Source organism: Salmo salar, chromosome ssa03, assembly GCF_905237065.1.
Source record: "Salmo salar chromosome ssa03, Ssal_v3.1, whole genome shotgun sequence".
Classification (NCBI taxonomy): Eukaryota; Metazoa; Chordata; class Actinopteri; order Salmoniformes; family Salmonidae; genus Salmo; species Salmo salar.
In genome coordinates this window covers 81427584-81446327 of record NC_059444.1, presented here as the reverse complement: position 1 = coordinate 81446327, position 18744 = coordinate 81427584, and the positions used below count along the sequence as shown (strand labels likewise).

Sequence of the window (18744 nt, the reverse complement as noted above, 5' to 3'; positions counted from 1 at the left end):
AGAGGTATGACTGTAGGAGACCTCTGGATCAGACAGAGTAGAGAGGTATGACTGTAGGAGACCTCTGGACCAGACAGAGTAGAGAGGTATGACTGTAGGAGACCTCTGGACCAGACAGAGTAGAGAGGTATGACTGTAGGAGACCTCTGAACCAGACAGAGTAGAGAGGTATGACTGTAGGAGACCTCTGGACCAGACAGAGTAGAGAGGTATGACTGTAGGAGACCTCTGGACCAGACAGTAGAGAGGTATGACTGTAGGAGACCTCTGGACCAGACAGAGTAGAGAGGTATGACTGTAGGAGACCTCTGGACCAGACAGAGTAGAGAAGTCTGACTGTAGGAGACCTCTGGACCAGACAGAGTAGAGAGGTATGACTGTAGGAGACCTCTGGACCAGACAGTAGAGATGTCTGACTGTAGGAGACCTCTGGACCAGACAGTAGAGAGGTCTGACTGTAGGAGACCTCTGGACCAGACAGTAGAGAGGTATGACTGTAGGAGACCTCTGGACCAGACAGAGTAGAGAGGTATGACTGTAGGAGACCTCTGGACCAGACAGAGTAGAGAGGTCTGACTGTAGGAGACCTCTGGACCAGACAGAGTAGAGAGGTCTGACTGTAGGAGACCTCTGGACCAGACAGGTAGAGAGGTCTGACTGTAGGAGACCTCTGGACCAGACAGAGTAGAGAAGTATGACTGTAGGAGACCTCTGGATCAGACAGTAGAGAGGTATGACTGTAGGAGACCTCTGGACCAGACAGAGTAGAGAGGTCTGACTGTAGGAGACCTCTGGACCAGACAGAGTAGAGAAGTATGACTGTAGGAGACCTCTGGACCAGACAGAGTAGAGAGGTATGACTGTAGGAGACCTCTGGACCAGACAGAGTAGAGAGGTATGACTGTAGGAGACCTCTGGACCAGACAGTAGAGAAGTCTGACTGTAGGAGACCTCTGGACCAGACAGAGTAGAGAGGTATGACTGTAGGAGACCTCTGGACCAGACAGAGTAGAGAGGTATGACTGTAGGAGACCTCTGGACCAGACAGAGTAGAGAGGTATGACTGTAGGAGACCTCTGGACCAGACAGAGTAGAGAGGTATGACTGTAGGAGACCTCTGGACCAGACAGAGTAGAGACGTCTGACTGTAGGAGACCTCTGGACCAGACAGTAGAGAAGTCTGACTGTAGGAGACCTCTGGACCAGACAGTAGAGAAGTCTGACTGTAGGAGACCTCTGGACCAGACAGTAGAGAGGTATGACTGTAGGAGACCTCTGGACCAGACAGAGTAGAGAGGTATGACTGTAGGAGACCTCTGGATCAGACAGAGTAGAGAAGTCTGACTGTAGGAGACCTCTGGACCAGACAGAGTAGAGAGGTATGACTGTAGGAGACCTCTGGACCAGACAGAGTAGAGAGGTATGACTGTAGGAGACCTCTGGACCAGACAGAGTAGAGAGGTATGACTGTAGGAGACCTCTGGACCAGACAGAGTAGAGAGGTATGACTGTAGGAGACCTCTGGACCAGACAGAGTAGAGAGGTATGACTGTAGGAGACCTCTGGACCAGACAGAGTAGAGAGGTCTGACTGTAGGAGACCTCTGGACCAGACAGAGTAGAGAAGTCTGACTGTAGGAGACCTCTGGACCAGACAGAGTAGAGAGGTCTGACTGTAGGAGACCTCTGGACCAGACAGATAGAGACGTCTGACTGTAGGAGACCTCTGGACCAGACAGAGTAGAGAGGTCTGACTGTAGGAGACCTCTGGACCAGACAGTAGAGAAGTCTGACTGTAGGAGACCTCTGGACCAGACAGTAGAGAAGTCTGACTGTAGGAGACCTCTGGACCAGACAGAGTAGAGAGGTATGACTGTAGGAGACCTCTGGACCAGACAGAGTAGAGAGGTATGACTGTAGGAGACCTCTGGACCAGACAGTAGAGAAGTCTGACTGTAGGAGACCTCTGGATCAGACAGTAGAGAGGTATGACTGTAGGAGACCTCTGGACCAGACAGTAGAGAGGTATGACTGTAGGAGACCTCTGGACCAGACAGAGTAGAGAGGTATGACTGTAGGAGACCTCTGGACCAGACAGAGTAGAGAGGTCTGACTGTAGGAGACCTCTGGACCAGACAGTAGAGAAGTCTGACTGTAGGAGACCTCTGGACCAGACAGTATGAATACTAACACCATCATTAACAGTCAGGAGTTAATTAGAATGCATCATATCCAGAGGGACAGCCAACTCTCAATGGAGTGAGAGAGGAGAAAGAACCACTGTGTACTAAACGTCACAGGAGACAGAAGAGCAACAGAGCAGAGTAGCAGACAGAGAGAGAGATGAGTCAAGCGAGAAAGAGTCCAAAGTGTGGAGGGGGAGACACACAGATGGAGAGAGACTGAACAAGAGATCTATGTGAAGTGTCAACAGTGTGATTGATTGATTTCCTAGTCCTTACCCTCAGCGATGGCGCCCAGCACCAGGATGCCAGACTCCTTTATGACCCAGTCAGGGGAGAAGAGAAGGCCCTTGAGCAGGGGCAGCAGGTGAGGCAGCAGCTCGTCTCGGAACACATTGGCCAGCACATCCAGCGCCGCCGCAGAACACTTGCCTACAGGGAGATAAGAGGGACAAACCTTTAAAGGGATAGTTCACTCAAAAACATGACAAAACACTTGTTTACAGTTTTGCTCTGTACAGAAGTGCTCTATGTTGAAAACTTGACTCCAGGGACATGCAGCATTTTGGGGGATTTTATTAACAGTGGACTAATGAACAAAACACGAAGATGGTTTTAGAGTGAACTAGCCATTTAATATCATACACTTTTCACACTACTGAATCTGGGCCACGCCAAGTTGTAAAGGTCTGAACAGTCTCCAAATAAACCAACTAAGCTGGGCTGTACACCCATTCCTTTGACGTGTTCAAGGAAGCCTGTCCTACCAACACGCTGCTGTGGATCAGAAAACGATCTCTAATTAGCATCATGTATGTTCAGATGAGAACATGTCATCACTTCCACAGCAGCAGCTAAACGCAAAGTCGTTCTGCAGTCTCTGTAAACACACACACACACACACACACACACGAGCAACAGCCTACCAGCCACTTAAGGAGTTCTAGGCTTTTCCCCAACAAGTCAGATTGTCCTTCACCAGAATGTCATTGATGTTGGTGTCTGGCTGACAAGACTAGCAACAGCCCTGAAGCAATGACAAAGCAACTTCCATAAAATAATGTCTAAGAATTATCCACCTTGTAATCTAGTTATGACACCGGTAAAAAGCGATATCATTTCGGCCAAGGCTACGTGAACTAACACTCATATAGAGAATAACACTTCCATGTTTTATTTCTATACAGACACCATTGTGATAACAGTGGTCTTCCACCGTTCTGGTGCATCTCTGCATGCCAATCGCTACTGATGCCAGTAATCACTACTCTGGCTGTGCTGTTCAGGGTTCACACTGTCCAATTAGCACCTCCAGCTCTACTGCTAATGAGACGCTGGGGAGCAGTGCACTAACAGTGGAGAGAGCAGCCAAACAGGGAAGTAACCGAATCGGTGCTGTCAGGATGGTGTTAGTACTTTTGATGACACATTGTCCCACAGGGATGACTATCAAATGTATATTACGCCGTAGAGCCTGCGGCAGACCAGACTCAGGTAGAGCCTGCGGCAGACCAGACTCAGGTAGAGCCTGCGGCAGACCAGACTCAGGTAGAGCCTGCGGCAGACCAGACTCAGGTAGAGCCTGCGGCAGACCAGACTCAGGTAGAGCCTGCGGCAGACCAGACTCAGGTAGAGCCTGCGGCAGACCAGACTCAGGTAGAGCCTGCGGCAGACCAGACTCAGGTAGAGCCTGCGGCAGACCAGACTCAGGTAGAGCCTGCAGCAGACCAGACTCAGGTAGAGCCTGCAGCAGACCAGACTCAGGTAGAGCCTGCAGCAGACCAGACTCAGGTAGAGCCTGCAGCAGACCAGACTCAGGTAGAGCCTGCAGCAGACCAGACTCAGGTAGAGCCTGCAGCAGACCAGACTCAGGTAGAGCCTGCAGCAGACCAGACTCAGGTAGAGCCTGCAGCAGACCAGACTCAGGTAGAGCCTGCAGCAGACCAGACTCAGGTAGAGCCTGCAGCAGACCAGACTCAGGTAGAGCCTGCAGCAGACCAGACTCAGGTAGAGCCTGCAGCAGACCAGACTCAGGTAGAGCCTGCAGCAGACCAGACTCAGGTAGAGCCTGCAGCAGACCAGACTCAGGTAGAGCCTGCAGCAGACCAGACTCAGGTAGAGCCTGCAGCAGACCAGACTCAGGTAGAGCCTGCAGCAGACCAGACTCAGGTAGAGCCTGCAGCAGACCAGACTCAGGTAGAGCCTGCAGCAGACCAGACTCAGGTAGAGCCTGCAGCAGACCAGACTCCAGGTAGAGCCTGCAGCAGACCAGACTCAGGTAGAGCCTGCAGCAGACCAGACTCAGGTAGAGCCTGCAGCAGACCAGACTCAGGTAGAGCCTGCAGCAGACCAGACTCAGGTAGAGCCTGCAGCAGACCAGACTCAGGTAGAGCCTGCAGCAGACCAGACTCAGGTAGAGCCTGCGGCAGACCAGACTCAGGTAGAGCCTGCGGCAGACCAGACTCAGGTAGAGCCTGCGGCAGACCAGACTCAGGTAGAGCCTGCGGCAGACCAGACTCAGGTAGAGCCTGCGGCAGACCAGACTCAGGTAGAGCCTGCGGCAGACCAGACTCAGGTAGAGCCTGCGGCAGACCAGACTCAGGTAGAGCCTGCGGCAGACCAGACTCAGGTAGAGCCTGCGGCAGACCAGACTCAGGTAGAGCCTGCGGCAGACCAGACTCAGGTAGAGCCTGCGGCAGACCAGACTCAGGTAGAGCCTGCGGCAGACCAGACTCAGGTAGAGCCTGCGGCAGACCAGACTCAGGTAGAGCCTGCGGCAGACCAGACTCAGGTAGAGCCTGCGGCAGACCAGACTCAGGTAGAGCCTGCGGCAGACCAGACTCAGGTAGAGCCTGCGGCAGACCAGACTCAGGTAGAGCCTGCGGCAGACCAGACTCAGGTAGAGCCTGCGGCAGACCAGACTCAGGTAGAGCCTGCGGCAGACCAGACTCAGGTAGAGCCTGCGGCAGACCAGACTCAGGTAGAGCCTGCGGCAGACCAGACTCAGGTAGAGCCTGCGGCAGACCAGACTCAGGTAGAGCCTGCGGCAGACCAGACTCAGGTAGAGCCTGCGGCAGACCAGACTCAGGTAGAGCCAGCGGCAGACCAGACTCAGGTAGAGCCTGCGGCAGACCAGACTCAGGTAGAGCCTGCGGCAGACCAGACTCAGGTAGAGCCTGCGGCAGACCAGACTCAGGTAGAGCCTGCGGCAGACCAGACTCAGGTAGAGCCTGCGGCAGACCAGACTCAGGTAGAGCCTGCGGCAGACCAGACTCAGGTAGAGCCTGCGGCAGACCAGACTCAGGTAGAGCCTGCGGCAGACCAGACTCAGGTAGAGCCTGCGGCAGACCAGACTCAGGTAGAGCCTGCGGCAGACCAGACTCAGGTAGAGCCTGCGGCAGACCAGACTCAGGTAGAGCCTGCGGCAGACCAGACTCAGGTAGAGCCTGCGGCAGACCAGACTCAGGTAGAGCCTGCGGCAGACCAGACTCAGGTAGAGCCTGCGGCAGACCAGACTCAGGTAGAGCCTGCGGCAGACCAGACTCAGGTAGAGCCTGCGGCAGACCAGACTCAGGTAGAGCCTGCGGCAGACCAGACTCAGGTAGAGCCTGCGGCAGACCAGACTCAGGTAGAGCCTGCGGCAGACCAGACTCAGGTAGAGCCTGCGGCAGACCAGACTCAGGTAGAGCCTGCGGCAGACCAGACTCAGGTAGAGCCTGCGGCAGACCAGACTCAGGTAGAGCCTGCGGCAGACCAGACTCAGGTAGAGCCTGCGGGCAGACCAGACTCAGGTAGAGCCTGCGGGCAGACCAGACTCAGGTAGAGCCTGCGGGCAGACCAGACTCAGGTAGAGCCTGCGGGCAGACCAGACTCAGGTAGAGCCTGGGGCAGACCAGACTCAGGTAGAGCCTGCGGCAGACCAGACTCACGTAGAGCCTGGGGCAGACCAGACTCACGTAGAGCCTGGGGCAGACCAGACTCACGTAGAGCCTGGGGCAGACCAGACTCACGTAGAGCCTGGGGCAGACCAGACTCACGTAGAGCCTGGGGCAGACCAGACTCACGTAGAGCCTGGGGCAGACCAGACTCACGTAGAGCCTGGGGCAGACCAGACTCACGTAGAGCCTGGGGCAGACCAGACTCACGTAGAGCCTGGAGCAGACAATCCTCCTGCTCCATTCATCTACAGTATCAGTCTGTTTTCTCTAACGCATCTCCACCCTGGCTGCGGGGGTTTCAGTTACAGTCGGCTTTAAGTCATGTCCGACTCACGTAGGTTCCAGTCAGATAATGTATCGTCATCATCGTCGTCGTCTTCGTCGACGTCCTCTCCCTCCTCGCCCTCTCCTCCCTCGTGCTGCAGGGTGACGGTGCGAGACTTGTGGAAGCGGGGCTTGATGTCCTGCTCACTGTCCGGCACAGCCTCGTCCTCCTCCACATCACCCTGGAGAGAGAGAGATGTATCATTGCTATGCGTTTTATTTTTCTGGTCCGAGGTCTGTGCTGTGAAACATGACAGTATGCATAAGAGATGACTACACAGCACAAACATATCTGGGACCAGGCTAATATTTAATAACTTGGGCCAAATGTGGTTTCAGTTCAGGAGGCTAAGACATTGTCACTCTAAAAAGCATGCTGAACCATGGACATACGGACACAGCTTAGTGCCAGAAACAGCCAGAAGGGTACTAATGCAGACAAATTAGTAACTGTGTGGCTTCTATGACCGAGGACTATGAGTCAGAGTAAGGAGTGCCTGGCAGGGGAAATCCCCTGTGGGTTAGCCTGGGTGATGTGTTGTGGAACTGGGAATGTGTGGACAGTTGGCAGCGGGAAAAACTGTGCTACACTATTAACTAGCATTAACCAGACAACACTTAGGTCAGAGAGTACGAATACGTCAAACATCAGTCGAGTCTCAAGCATAAAGCTGTCACCACACCAAGAGTACCAGTAAGAAGAGAGAGGAGGGAAGGTGGGAGGAAAGACTTCTGGGTCGTATTCATTAAGCACACAACTGAACAAATGGTCCGAAAAAGGGAGGTACTGTCTTAACTGGTCCTTTTCGTTTCCCCGTTGCAAAACGTTTTGCTAGTGTGCCCTAATGAACACAACCCCGGTGGGGGGAAATAGGTGTGGTGTCATCATTCACACCCAGAACAGAGAGACAGGCTCACCTTCAGCAGGATAATGTCTATCTCAGAGTACTTCATGCCGTTCACCAGGATAGGAATGAGCCTACAGGAGGAGACAGAAAAGACACCATTAGTCAAGCAGTCTCCCTACTGTTGGTCAATCAGCAACACTGCATTTATTGGTTCCATATAATAATTGATTGAAGTTACACAGCGTCAGATGTGGCAAGTGGGCTGCAGCTGTCTGGATCAGACAGTATGAATACAACAGGCATCACTGACCATCACAGTTAATGTGTTATGCATCATATCCAGACAGCATGGGAAGGGCAGAGGGTAAATGTCATAATGAGGTCTGTACTGCAGCTAGCCAACCCTTTTGAACTGTAATCAACATTCTGTTCCTCTGAACTTTCTTCTCTTTACATCACCCCTAATAGAACACAGTACAGTGTGTAAACAGAATGAAACACACCAGGAAGTATAGGACCTCTATGGGTATGTTACTCTTACATGCTGTACTATTGACTAACCTCTGTTGCCCTCTACACCTCTGACCTGACCGTCCCCACTCTCTCTACATCACGTACAACCAACACAGTCCAGGTGATGCTGTATGTTACAGGTATGTTTAGGATTACTCACTGCACCAGGTGTCCAGAGAGCACCTCCTTGCAGATGGGCTGCTCAGCCAGGGTGAGCCAGAACTCACAGGCCTCCAGAGAAACGTTCTCATCCGGGTCCTGTGTGCGCTGCAGCATGTACTGGTGGGGGAGAGATACAGACACAGCAGTGTCAGGGGTTGGGATTGGCTGATGGGGTATGACAGTGTTGGACGTGCTGACCGGTAAATAAGTCAATAATGAAGTGGTGGTCTCACCTGTATGATGCTGTGCATGTGAGGGATTAGCCGGTCGATACGGACCTCCAGCAGCATGACCAGAGCCCGGCACACGTTCTTCCTCACCTCAGAGTCCTCGTCTGTAGCCAGCGCAAACAGGCTCTGAGAGAGACGGAGACACGAAGAGAGACCAAGAGGGGCCAGAGAAGAAAATGAGACAGATGTCAGTCTTGAATCTACAGCTATCCTCAACACCGTTGATTACAGTACACACCATTGTCTAGACGATGGACATGTAAGAGGCTGTAGATTCTGGATTAGACAGTATGAATACAACAAGCGTCAATGACCATCACTGTCAAGGTGTTCTGCAACATAGCCAGATGAGCAGATCAGTGTTCTTCAGCATCACCACCATAGAAGTAGAACTACTAGAATGGGAATAGCCCATCAGGCCACAGTGATTATATTTCTATGGTCAACAGTGTTGCGTGTTGCTCACCTCGATGAAGGTGTCGATGTTGTCCATCAGGGCCTGGGCTCTGCCGATGATGAACTGGTTCACACAGGCGATGGCATGAGATCTATAGGCAGAGAGAATAGCACCATGAGAAACAGAGTTTTACAACGGGAGCAAATTAATGTCTTTGAAAACAGTGGGATAGTAGGTTGAAAACATTTTGAAAATGACTCAAAAGTTCCACGCAACTACCTGAGCTGGTCCAATAAGAACACAGATGTGTAATCCGGTGCAAAACGTTTTGCTATGGTGTGCTATGCTCTACTGGACACAACAGTGAGAACAGAGAAACAACCAATGGTGTCTGGATGCAGCCTGTTCACAGATCTGTTTGTGCTGTCTTGCCAACACCTAGTCGCTGGCATAACAATGAACATAGGTATTGGCAAGACAGCACAAAGTGATCTGGGACCAGGATAGTCTGGAGTACAGGGGACCTGGGACTGACCTGATCTTAGGGCTGCAGTGCTTGAAGAACTGCAGGAACTTGGGGATCATGATGTTTAGCGGACGGTTGAGCGCGTCGCTCTCCAACAGCTCCGACGAGTCCTCGCAGATCTTCTGCAGGGCGCCAAACGAGCCCTGATCAAGAGAACACACGCAGACAGACGGAGTCAAACTCAGAGCAACAGAGGGGAATGATGTAGGATGTTTGGAGGCAATAGGCTACAGGTCTGGATCAGACAGTATGAATACAACAAGCATCACTGGCAATCACTGTCAAGGTGTTCTGCATCATATCCAGATGGCATGGGATGTGGAGAGAACGCTATTGAAACATTTAGCAGAGAGAGTAAAATACTTCTTAGGAGATAAAGAGGGTTGCAGAGAGGTAGAGAGCGGGGCAGGAGAGGTAGAGAGCGGCAGAGAGGTGAAGGAGAAGGGATATGAAGATGGAAGGAAGAAAAAAGGGACAGGGGAGGTAAGGGGAAAGAGAGTGACAGGGAATGAGGAAAAAAGAGAAAAGCAAGGGAGGACGGAAAAATGAAAGAAAAATGAAGGGTGACTGATGGAAAAGAAAAGAGGAAGAGAAAGGGGGAGAGGCTAGAAAAAGATGAGTGTGTGGTAGGTAGGTAGCTCTGACCTCACAGGTGTTGTAGTCCTCAGAGTTGAGCAGGTTACACAGCTGGGGCAGCAGCTCTGGCCAGGTCTGCAGCTCCCCTTTAGAAGTGATTGTGGTGATCAGGATACCTGCGAGAGAGGGATGAAGAGAGAGGTTAGGAACCAACAATCATAGGGTGGTCTGGTCTTAATACTCTCTGGGAGGGGACACTGCCGTTCTCACTGGGCACCTTCATTTTGCATTGCCCAGTGACTAGGGTGGGCGGAGTTTACACATTTTAGACCATTCCATTGGTCCTTACGTGAAATCTCCACCCATCCAGGGCACCAGGTGAAGCAAAACGATTGAGCCCACTGATCTGGAAGAAGTGGACAGGTGAACGTAAACCCTCCTGAAGGCTTCCACCTATGCTGTCTTGTCAGACCAGATGTAGGGAAACAGGGATGTACAAGAGAGTTAAGGAATCGAGTGACCTCTGGATCAGACAGTATGAATACTAACACCATCATTAACAGTCAGGAGTTAAAGAATGCATCATATCCAGAGGGCAGGATAGGGGGGGGGGGGTGAGAGAAATTTATTTTTGGGGAGACGAGGTGAAGATACAGTTGAAGTCAGAAGTTTACAAAGACCTTAGCAAAATACATTTAAACTCAGTTATTCCCAATTCCTGACATTTAATCCTAGTAAAAATTCCCTGTTTTAGGTCAGTTAGGATCACCACTTTATTTTAAGAAAGTGAAATGTCAGAATAATTTATTTCTTTCATCCCATTCCCAGTGGGTCAGAAGTTTACATACACTCAATTAGTATTTGGTAGCATTGCCTTTAAATTGTTTTAACTTGGGTCAAATGTTTAGGGTAGCCTTCCACAAGCTTACCACAATAAGTTGGGTGAATTTTGGCCCATTCCTCCTGACAGAGCTGGTGTAACTGAGTCAGGTTTGTAGGCCTCCTTGCTTGCACACGCTTTTTCAGTTCTGCCCACAAATTTTCTATAGGATTGAGGTCAGGGCTTTGTGATGGCCACTTCAATACCTTGATTTTGTTGTCCTTAAGCCGTTTTGCCACAACTTTGGAAGTATGCTTGGGGTCATTGTCCATTTGGAAGAGCCAATCGCGACCAAGCTTTAACTTCCTGACTGATGTCTTGGGATGTTGCCTTAATATATCCACAATTTTCCATCCTCATGATGCCATCTATTTAGTGAAGTGCACCAGTCCCTCCTGCAGCAAAGCACCCCCACAACATGATGCTGCCACCCCCGTGCTTCACGGTTGGGATGGTGTTCTTCGGCTTGCAAGCCTCCTCCTTTTTCCTCCAAACATAACGATGGTCATTACGGCCAAACAGTTCTATTTTTGTTTTATCAGACCAGAGGACATTTCTCCAAAAAGTATGATCTTTGTCCCCATGTGCAGTTGAAAACTGTAGTCTGGCTTTTTTTATGGCGGTTTTGGAGCAGTGGCTTCTGCCTTGCTGAGCGGCCTTTCAGGTTATGTCGATATAGATACTTTTGTGCCTGTTTCCTCCAGCATCTTCACAAGGTCCTTTGCTGTTGTTCTGGGATTGATTTGCACTTTTCGCACCAAAGTACGTTAATCTCTAGGAGACAGAACGCGTCTCCTTCCTGAGCGGTATAACGGCTGCGTGGTCCCATTGTGTTTATACTTGCGTACAGATGAACGTGGTACCTTCAGGAGTTTGATGTCAAGCAACGAGGCACTGAGTTTGAAGGTAGGCCTTGAAATACATCCACAGGTACACCTCCAATTGACTCAAATGATGTCAATTAGCCTATCAGAAGCTTCTAAAGCCATGACATCATTTTCTGTAATTTTCCAAGCTGTTTAAAGGCACAGTCAACTTAGTGTATGTAAACTTCTGACCCACTGGAATTGTGATACAGTGAATTATAAGTGAAATAATCTGTAAACAATTGTTGGAAAAAATTACTTGTGTCATGCACAAAGTAGATGTCCTAACCGACTTGCCAAAACTATAGTTTGTTAACAAGAAATTTGTGGAGTGGTTGAAAAACGAGTTTTAATGACTCCAACCTAAGTGTATGTAAACTTCCGACTTCAACTGTAGCTACTAAAGGGAGGGACAGTGAGAAAAATTAACCACATTAAAGCCACAGGACTGCAGTTACCTGAGACAATGAGACAGATTTAACGCATGTCAAGACCCCACCCCCAGACCCAACCCACCCACCCAGAGCTCACACACCCACCCAGAGCTCACACACACACTCACCGATGGTGGCACGGATGAGGGGCGACGGGTCGCCTATGTTGTTGAGGCATTCCTGCTTGATGAAGTCAGCCACGGCAGGGGGGAAGTTCTGGTAGTGGGCCTTCACATTGTTCTTCAGGATCAGACCACTCAGAGAACGAGTGGGTTCATCTGGAGAAGGAGAGCAGGAGAGGATGAGGTGCGGAGAGGAAAGGATGAGGTCGGGGGGGGGAGAAGGAAGGAAGGAATGATGAGGTCATGGGGTAGAGGAAGAAAAAAAGAATGTCAGAGATGCAGACGAAGGCCACAGCAACGTGCATTCCAAATGACACGTAGCAGCCTAGAGAACCACTAATAACAAGGCTAGGAGATAATGACGGCATGCTGACCAAAGAACGGATACAGACAAAGAAACCCCAAACTAGTTCTTGGGCTAAGACGTAATACGTGTGCCCTAATGTACACGACTCAGGCTACCAGATGCTCAACTAGAACATATAAACTCACACAGACAGGGCTCTCACCTTCAGTTTTCAGTCTTGTGAGCACAAAGATTAGATAGTTGTTGAAGTCAGGGAACTGGTTGAGCTGTTCAAGTTTCTGACAGCGCGGTTATGGGAAATATGACATCACAGACAACTCACACGATGCTCAACTCAAACAAATAACTAGGAGTACACTTTCACTGCAGCACTAATCTACGGGTGACATTTTGACAGGGGAAAAATACCACTTGTTGAAATACTAAGTGAGGCGCTTATTTCATAAGTTAGGAATGAGACAGAGTTTGGAATGCAACGGATCTGTGATTTCATCACATACCGGCTAAGTTTAATTCTAAAGCTGCAGAAATGGTTTCTGCACCTTTGTATAGGTTGTACCATATGGACAGTTTTGAAATAACTGCTGTTACCCATGGTTCCTAATGAGGACAAGGGTTTAAGTAAGTAATAAATTGGCTAGTGAGAGTTATGGATTGGAGGGTTAGGATTATAGGCTATCCTAACAAAGGCTAAATCTATAGGACCAGACAGAGTAGAGAAGTCTGACTGTAGGAGACCTCTGGATCAGACAGTAGAGAAGTCTGACTGTAGGAGACCTCTGGATCAGACAGTATGAATACTAACACCATCATTAACAGTCAGGAGTTACATAGAATGCATCATATCCAGAGGGCAGGACAGTCAGTGTGACTGTCTTATAACAGTATCTCCACTTTAACACATTATCAATACAGGCCCCATAGACAGATCAATGCAAACTGAACTAGACGCAATAACCATAGAATAATATTCCATTTAGCAAGCGCTTTTATCCTAAGCGACTTACAGTAATGTGTGCATATATTTTACGTATGGCTGGTCCCAGGAATCTAACCAACTATACTGGTGTTGCAAGCGCAATGCTCTAGCAGCTGAGGACCACAGAAGAGCACACAGAAGTACCACTGCCATACAGGGCCCCATTGCACTAACCCCACCCTCCGGTCAGTGTCTGTACATGAGGATACTTGTTGCACGGCTCGCTGTGTGGCCGTGTTGGGGGACTGGGAGTCCTTGAGGAGCTGGAGGACCTGCTGGAGTCCCTGTTCGTCCGGCTGCCACTCCATCCTGCACGGGGACCACACACACAAAGTTAGAGATATAGAAATGATGTCCCCGTTACTGATAAAAGATAATACAACAAGGAAATGGAGTGATATTGAGAGTTCTACTAGAAGAGTCAGTCTGCAGGGACCGAGAGAGTATAGGAGTATGACTGTATGAGAGACCTCTGGGTCAGACAGCATGAATACTAACACCATCATTAAGTTATGCATTTTAAGTGTGCATCATATCCTGTGGGTCAAGTGGTCTCAGAATTCTACAGTTAACTTAGTGTAATTAGCAATGCCAAAATGAGACAGTTGCATCATACATTTACTGCACCCGATTACTTACTGGTGCATTACTTTTGACCATGGCCCATACAGGTCTGACCAACATAGTGCACAATGGGGAATAAGGTGCAATTAGGGAAATAACCATGGGCTGACTGACCTTTCTATAGTTTAAATAATTTATGAGGGTTTATAAACAGATGCTTCTTGTGTTGTGGCACAGATTGGCACTGGGATATATGACAAAACAAATCAATACTTATATGTAGACCTAAGAAACAGGCTACAAAATCTACATGATCTTGCAGCCAGATTCCCAAACTGAACATTGAGGGATTCTATGATTAAAATATCGACTGCCAGACTAAACGCCTTGTGCTCACTAATGATGTGGAATTCAGTGGCATTATGCGACTGAAGGTGAGACATGCACATGGCCAGAGCAGGGCAAGCAAAAAAGCGCCATTTGCACTCGCCCGGAACACGAGCTTGCTTCTACCCGGAAACGGGTCTATAAGGCTGTGTAAGTAGAGCACCAAATTTGTGGGAGCTCGAAGCTGGAGTTGAAATTGGTAATCGGATTGTGGCAAATAAAACGAGGCGATGCTCTGCTTTAGACAAGGAGTAAAATATCTCCGTGACCCAGTTTAACCGCCCTAATCCTGCCCCACCCCCCCACGACACCCGGTTCCCTTCTGCCGGTGTGCTGCAATATAGTTAATGATCCTTGGACTTGGGACGACTTGAAACAATTGCCGCCCTACAGCTTTCTTTGGTCACAACACAAGTAACGTTAACCAGCGGATATTTAAACACCACAAACTATCTTGATAGTGGTAAGTTTAACAAATTGGGTAACTATCTGACTAAAGGTTGCTCTATGGTTATATTAGTTCCACCACCGCAGTCCCCGGCTTCAGCCACACACATGCAGTAAAAAAAAGGCCAAATACGCGGCCTCGCCACTAACAAGCAGTACAAAGATGGGTTAGTTAGCTAACGCTATAAAACTAAGGCAGTCGATATAGTATTCGATTTAACATGGCAGAGAATTAACACCGACTGAGAAGTACTTGCTAGTAAGTTTAGTTAGCTACTCCACTGCTAAACATGGCTACAAACGTTAGCCAAGCTAACGAACTAATAACATATCTTTCCAAATTTGGCCAGTGGGCCAAATTTGCTTTTGTTAGTAGCCAACTTTACAAGAATCCCTAGCTAAATCCCATCGAGTATCGACAAACGGTAAATTGGTTGATGTTGCGTTTATTTGTTAGTGTGGCCCAATGCATTCATGTGCTTTCGCTAGCTAATAAGCTAACGTTAGCTAACTCACTAGCCGAAATTATCAGTTTGTTAGCTAGCTAATGCTAACAAAGCTATTTCGATTCCCAACTCTTAACGTTACCTGCTTGCTAATGTGACCAATTATTCAGATATCAATCATATTTCGTCTTATTTTATTTAATATACCTAGGTAAACACATTACATTCTACGTACGATATTGATTTGTAGACTGAAGTTTCTCGACGGGGAAGCTTCTTTCTCGTGCTCGTCCTCTCTTGTACTACAGGTTTGAAACGAACACGCCGATTCTGTAGGACCCACTGAACCTTTCCGGTTTCCGTTCACTTTCTTCTTCTTCGGTGGGGTTTAACGGCTGTTGGCATCCAATATAATGTTGCATTACCGCCACCAACTGAACCGGAGAATAAAATCATTATACTTTGTGATTTTACAAATACAAATTATCCAGCCAACTTTTAATCCTACACTCATAAAAATAAACACCACCCCGTTCCACTAATTTAACCTGATCTAATCCTACACCAGGCCAACGGCCTGGGAGGATAGGACACTACCATTCAAAACCCCCTGTAACTCTTCTGCAGTAAAATATTGTAATCCCAAGTACTTCTCGGTAACTGCCACAGCAACACTTATTTCTGTGACTTTACGTTCCATACCTATGGTACAATTAATAACCATAGCAATGAATGCTAAAAAGCCAACCTTACTGAAGCACATTTCATTCGTATGCCTATCACTCTGTACTGGCAAAATTCTACTACTCACTGGGAGCCTCTTATTATCCCTCACCCCTGACCCATCTTCCTCTACTTTCTTCACTGCCTCAGCATACAACACTTTCTCCATAACTCTGACCATGGCAATCTCAACCTGCCTCTCTCGCACCGGACACTTCTGATCCCCAGCAACATGGGCCCCCCTACAGTTTACACACATCACTTCTTTCACTGATATTACACAATCCTTTGACTCAAGCCCTCCTGTATGTACACTTCTCACACCTAGGAATCTTCCTCCTACACACTGCTGCAACATGACCATACACATGGCACCTGAAACACTGTAGTGGGTTCGGCCCAAAAGCTCATACAGGATAACTGATATATCCTACCATTAATTTGTCGGGTAAAGACTCAACATCAGACAATCAAATCAAATTGTATTGGTCACATACACATGGTTAGCAGATGTTATTGCGAGCGTAGTGAAATGCTTGTGCTTCTAGTTCCGACAGTGCAGCAATATCTAACAAGTAATCTAACAATTGAGAGTATCCTGTCGGGCTGTATCACCGCCTGGTACGGCAACTGTACCTCCCGAAACCGCAAGGCTCTCCAGATGGTGGTGCGGTCTATGCAACGCATTACCGGGGGCAAACTACCCGCCCTCCAGGACACCTACAGCACCCGAAGTCACAGGAAGGCCAAAAAGATCATCAAGGACATCAAGCACCCAAGTCACTGCCTGTTCACCCCACTATTATCCAGAAGGCGATGTCAGTACAGGTGCATCAAAGCTGGGACCGAGAGACTGAAAAACAGCTTCTATCTCAAGGCCATTAGACTGTTAAACAGCCATCACAAGCACATTAGAGGCTGCTGCCTATAGACAGACTAGAAATCACTGGCCACTTTAAGAAATGGAACACTAGTCACTTTGATGTTTACATATCTTGCATTATGCATCTCATATGTACAGTTGAAGTCGGAAGTTTACATACACTTAGGTTGGAGTCATTAAAACTCGTTTTTCAACCACTCCACAAATGTCTTCCTAACAAACTTCAGTTTTGGCAAGTCGGTTAGGACATCTACTTTGTGCATGACACAAGTCATTTTTCCAACAATTGTTTACAGACAGATTATTTCACTTATAATTCACTGTATCACAATTCCAGTGGGTCAGAAGTTTACATACACTAAATTGACTGTGCCTTTAATAAACAGCTTGGGAAATTCCAGAAAGCTCAGAAGCTTCTGATAGGCTAATTGACATCATTTGAGTCAATTGGAGGTGTACCTGTGGATGTATTTCAAGGCCTACCTTCAAACTCAGTGCCTCTTCGATTGACATCATAGGAAAATCTAAAGAAATCAGCCAAGACCTCCACAAGTGTGGTTCATCCATGGGTGCAATTTCCAAACGCCTGAAGGTACCACGTTCATCTGTACAAACAATAGTACGCAAGTATAAACACCATGGGACCACGCAGCTGTCATACCGCTCAGGAAGGAGACGCGTTCTGTCTCCTAGAGATTAATGTACTTTGGTGCGAAAAGTGCAAATAAATCCCAGAACAACAGCAAAGGGTGTATTGGGTATATGTTGTGAAATTGTTAGATTTTACTGCACTGTCGGAGCTAGAAGCAGAAGCATTTCGATACACCCGCAATAACATCTAATAAAATGTGATTTGATTTGACATCAAAACTCAAAAGAACAGACAGTGAACTCTTCTGTTTCACCACGCTAGCCACTAGGTCTGTGTCGCTCCAGACGGCGGGTGTCAGACACCAGGAATCTTTCACTTCAGCTGACCCATCTTCACCCCCCACAGCTACCCCAGTAATCACTCCTTTCAATGACGCCCTGTTCTTGAAAACAAAGCAAGTAAGGAGGGAGATGTAATATCTCTTGCTCCCACCTGCGTGGTCCGGAGCGACCGCTCCCTTTTTTAAATTAATTTTTTGTAACCTTTTATTTAACTAGTCAAGTCAGTTAAGAACAAAACAATCATCACAAGACCACTTCGGGTTACCTTCATCGATTCAACAGCACCAAACTCCTTTCACACCAGTGGTATAAAGTAATTAAGTAAAAATACTTTAAAGTACAACTTAAGTAGATTGTGGGGTATCAGTACTTTACTATTAACATTTTCTAAAATGTACTTTTATTTCAATACATTCCTAAAGAAAATAATGTACTTTTTACTCAATACATTTTCCCTGACACCCAAAATTACATTTTGAATGCTTAGCAGGACAGGAAAGGGGTGCAATTCACACACTTATCAAGAGGACATCCCTGGTCATCCCTGCTGCCTCTGATCTGGCAGACTCACTAAACACATATGCTTTGTTTGTAAATGATTCTGAGTGTTGGAATGTGCCTCAGTCTATCCCTAAATAAAACAATCCAGAAAATGGTGCAGTCTTGTTTGCTTAATATAAGGAATTTAAAATTACTTTTACTTTGATATTTAAGTATATTTAAAGCCAAATACTTTTACTCAAGTAGTATTTTACTGGGTGACTTTCACATTTACTTGAGTCATTTTCTATTAAGATATATTCACTTTTACTCAAGTATGACTTTTACTCAAGTTTGATAACTGGACACTTTTTCACCTCTGTTTCCCACCCATCCTGAAACCACATATGGGTCCGGTAAAAAAACAGGTCCACTTTCTCCAAAAACGTCAGACTTACTGGATCAAATTCATCCTTATCCTGAACATCGGTGCAAGGCTCAGGCTCCAATATCGTCTCCATTCACTTTCCATAGACCTTTGTCGAAGTAAGGGAACTTCATGTTGACCGTGGTGAGAGGCCAGTTTCATTTTTTTTA

At 47.9% G+C, this 18744-nt stretch overlaps 1 protein-coding gene and 4 non-coding genes across 6 annotated transcripts in view; all 5 read right to left on the bottom strand.

Moving 5' to 3' along the window:
- Positions 1-15499, bottom strand: part of LOC106606533 (transportin-2) — a 32142-nt gene extending 16643 nt beyond the window's left edge. For both annotated transcript variants that reach the window (XM_045715600.1, XM_045715601.1), the window contains exons 1-12: positions 15364-15499; positions 13494-13593; positions 12508-12583; positions 12005-12154; positions 9766-9872; positions 9130-9263; positions 8664-8745; positions 8201-8323; positions 7966-8084; positions 7363-7423; positions 6455-6626; positions 2462-2614 (exon numbers count right to left, since the gene is read on the bottom strand). In XM_045715600.1, the coding sequence (XP_045571556.1) occupies positions 2462-2614; positions 6455-6626; positions 7363-7423; positions 7966-8084; positions 8201-8323; positions 8664-8745; positions 9130-9263; positions 9766-9872; positions 12005-12154; positions 12508-12583; positions 13494-13592 (1276 nt within the window). In that variant the 5' untranslated portion in view covers position 13593; positions 15364-15499. The remainder of the gene's footprint in view (positions 1-2461; positions 2615-6454; positions 6627-7362; positions 7424-7965; positions 8085-8200; positions 8324-8663; positions 8746-9129; positions 9264-9765; positions 9873-12004; positions 12155-12507; positions 12584-13493; positions 13594-15363) is intronic.
- Positions 7565-7635, bottom strand: LOC123741966 (small nucleolar RNA SNORD41). The gene has a single exon (XR_006769489.1). It is a non-coding gene; the product is annotated as a small nucleolar RNA SNORD41 (small nucleolar RNA).
- On the bottom strand, positions 9356-9426 carry LOC123741969 (small nucleolar RNA SNORD41). Its single transcript, XR_006769491.1, has one exon. It is a non-coding gene; the product is annotated as a small nucleolar RNA SNORD41 (small nucleolar RNA).
- Positions 10220-10288, bottom strand: LOC123741965 (small nucleolar RNA SNORD41). The gene has a single exon (XR_006769488.1). It is a non-coding gene; the product is annotated as a small nucleolar RNA SNORD41 (small nucleolar RNA).
- On the bottom strand, positions 13085-13155 carry LOC123741967 (small nucleolar RNA SNORD41). The gene has a single exon (XR_006769490.1). It is a non-coding gene; the product is annotated as a small nucleolar RNA SNORD41 (small nucleolar RNA).
- Positions 15500-18744: the final 3245 nt, after the last annotated feature.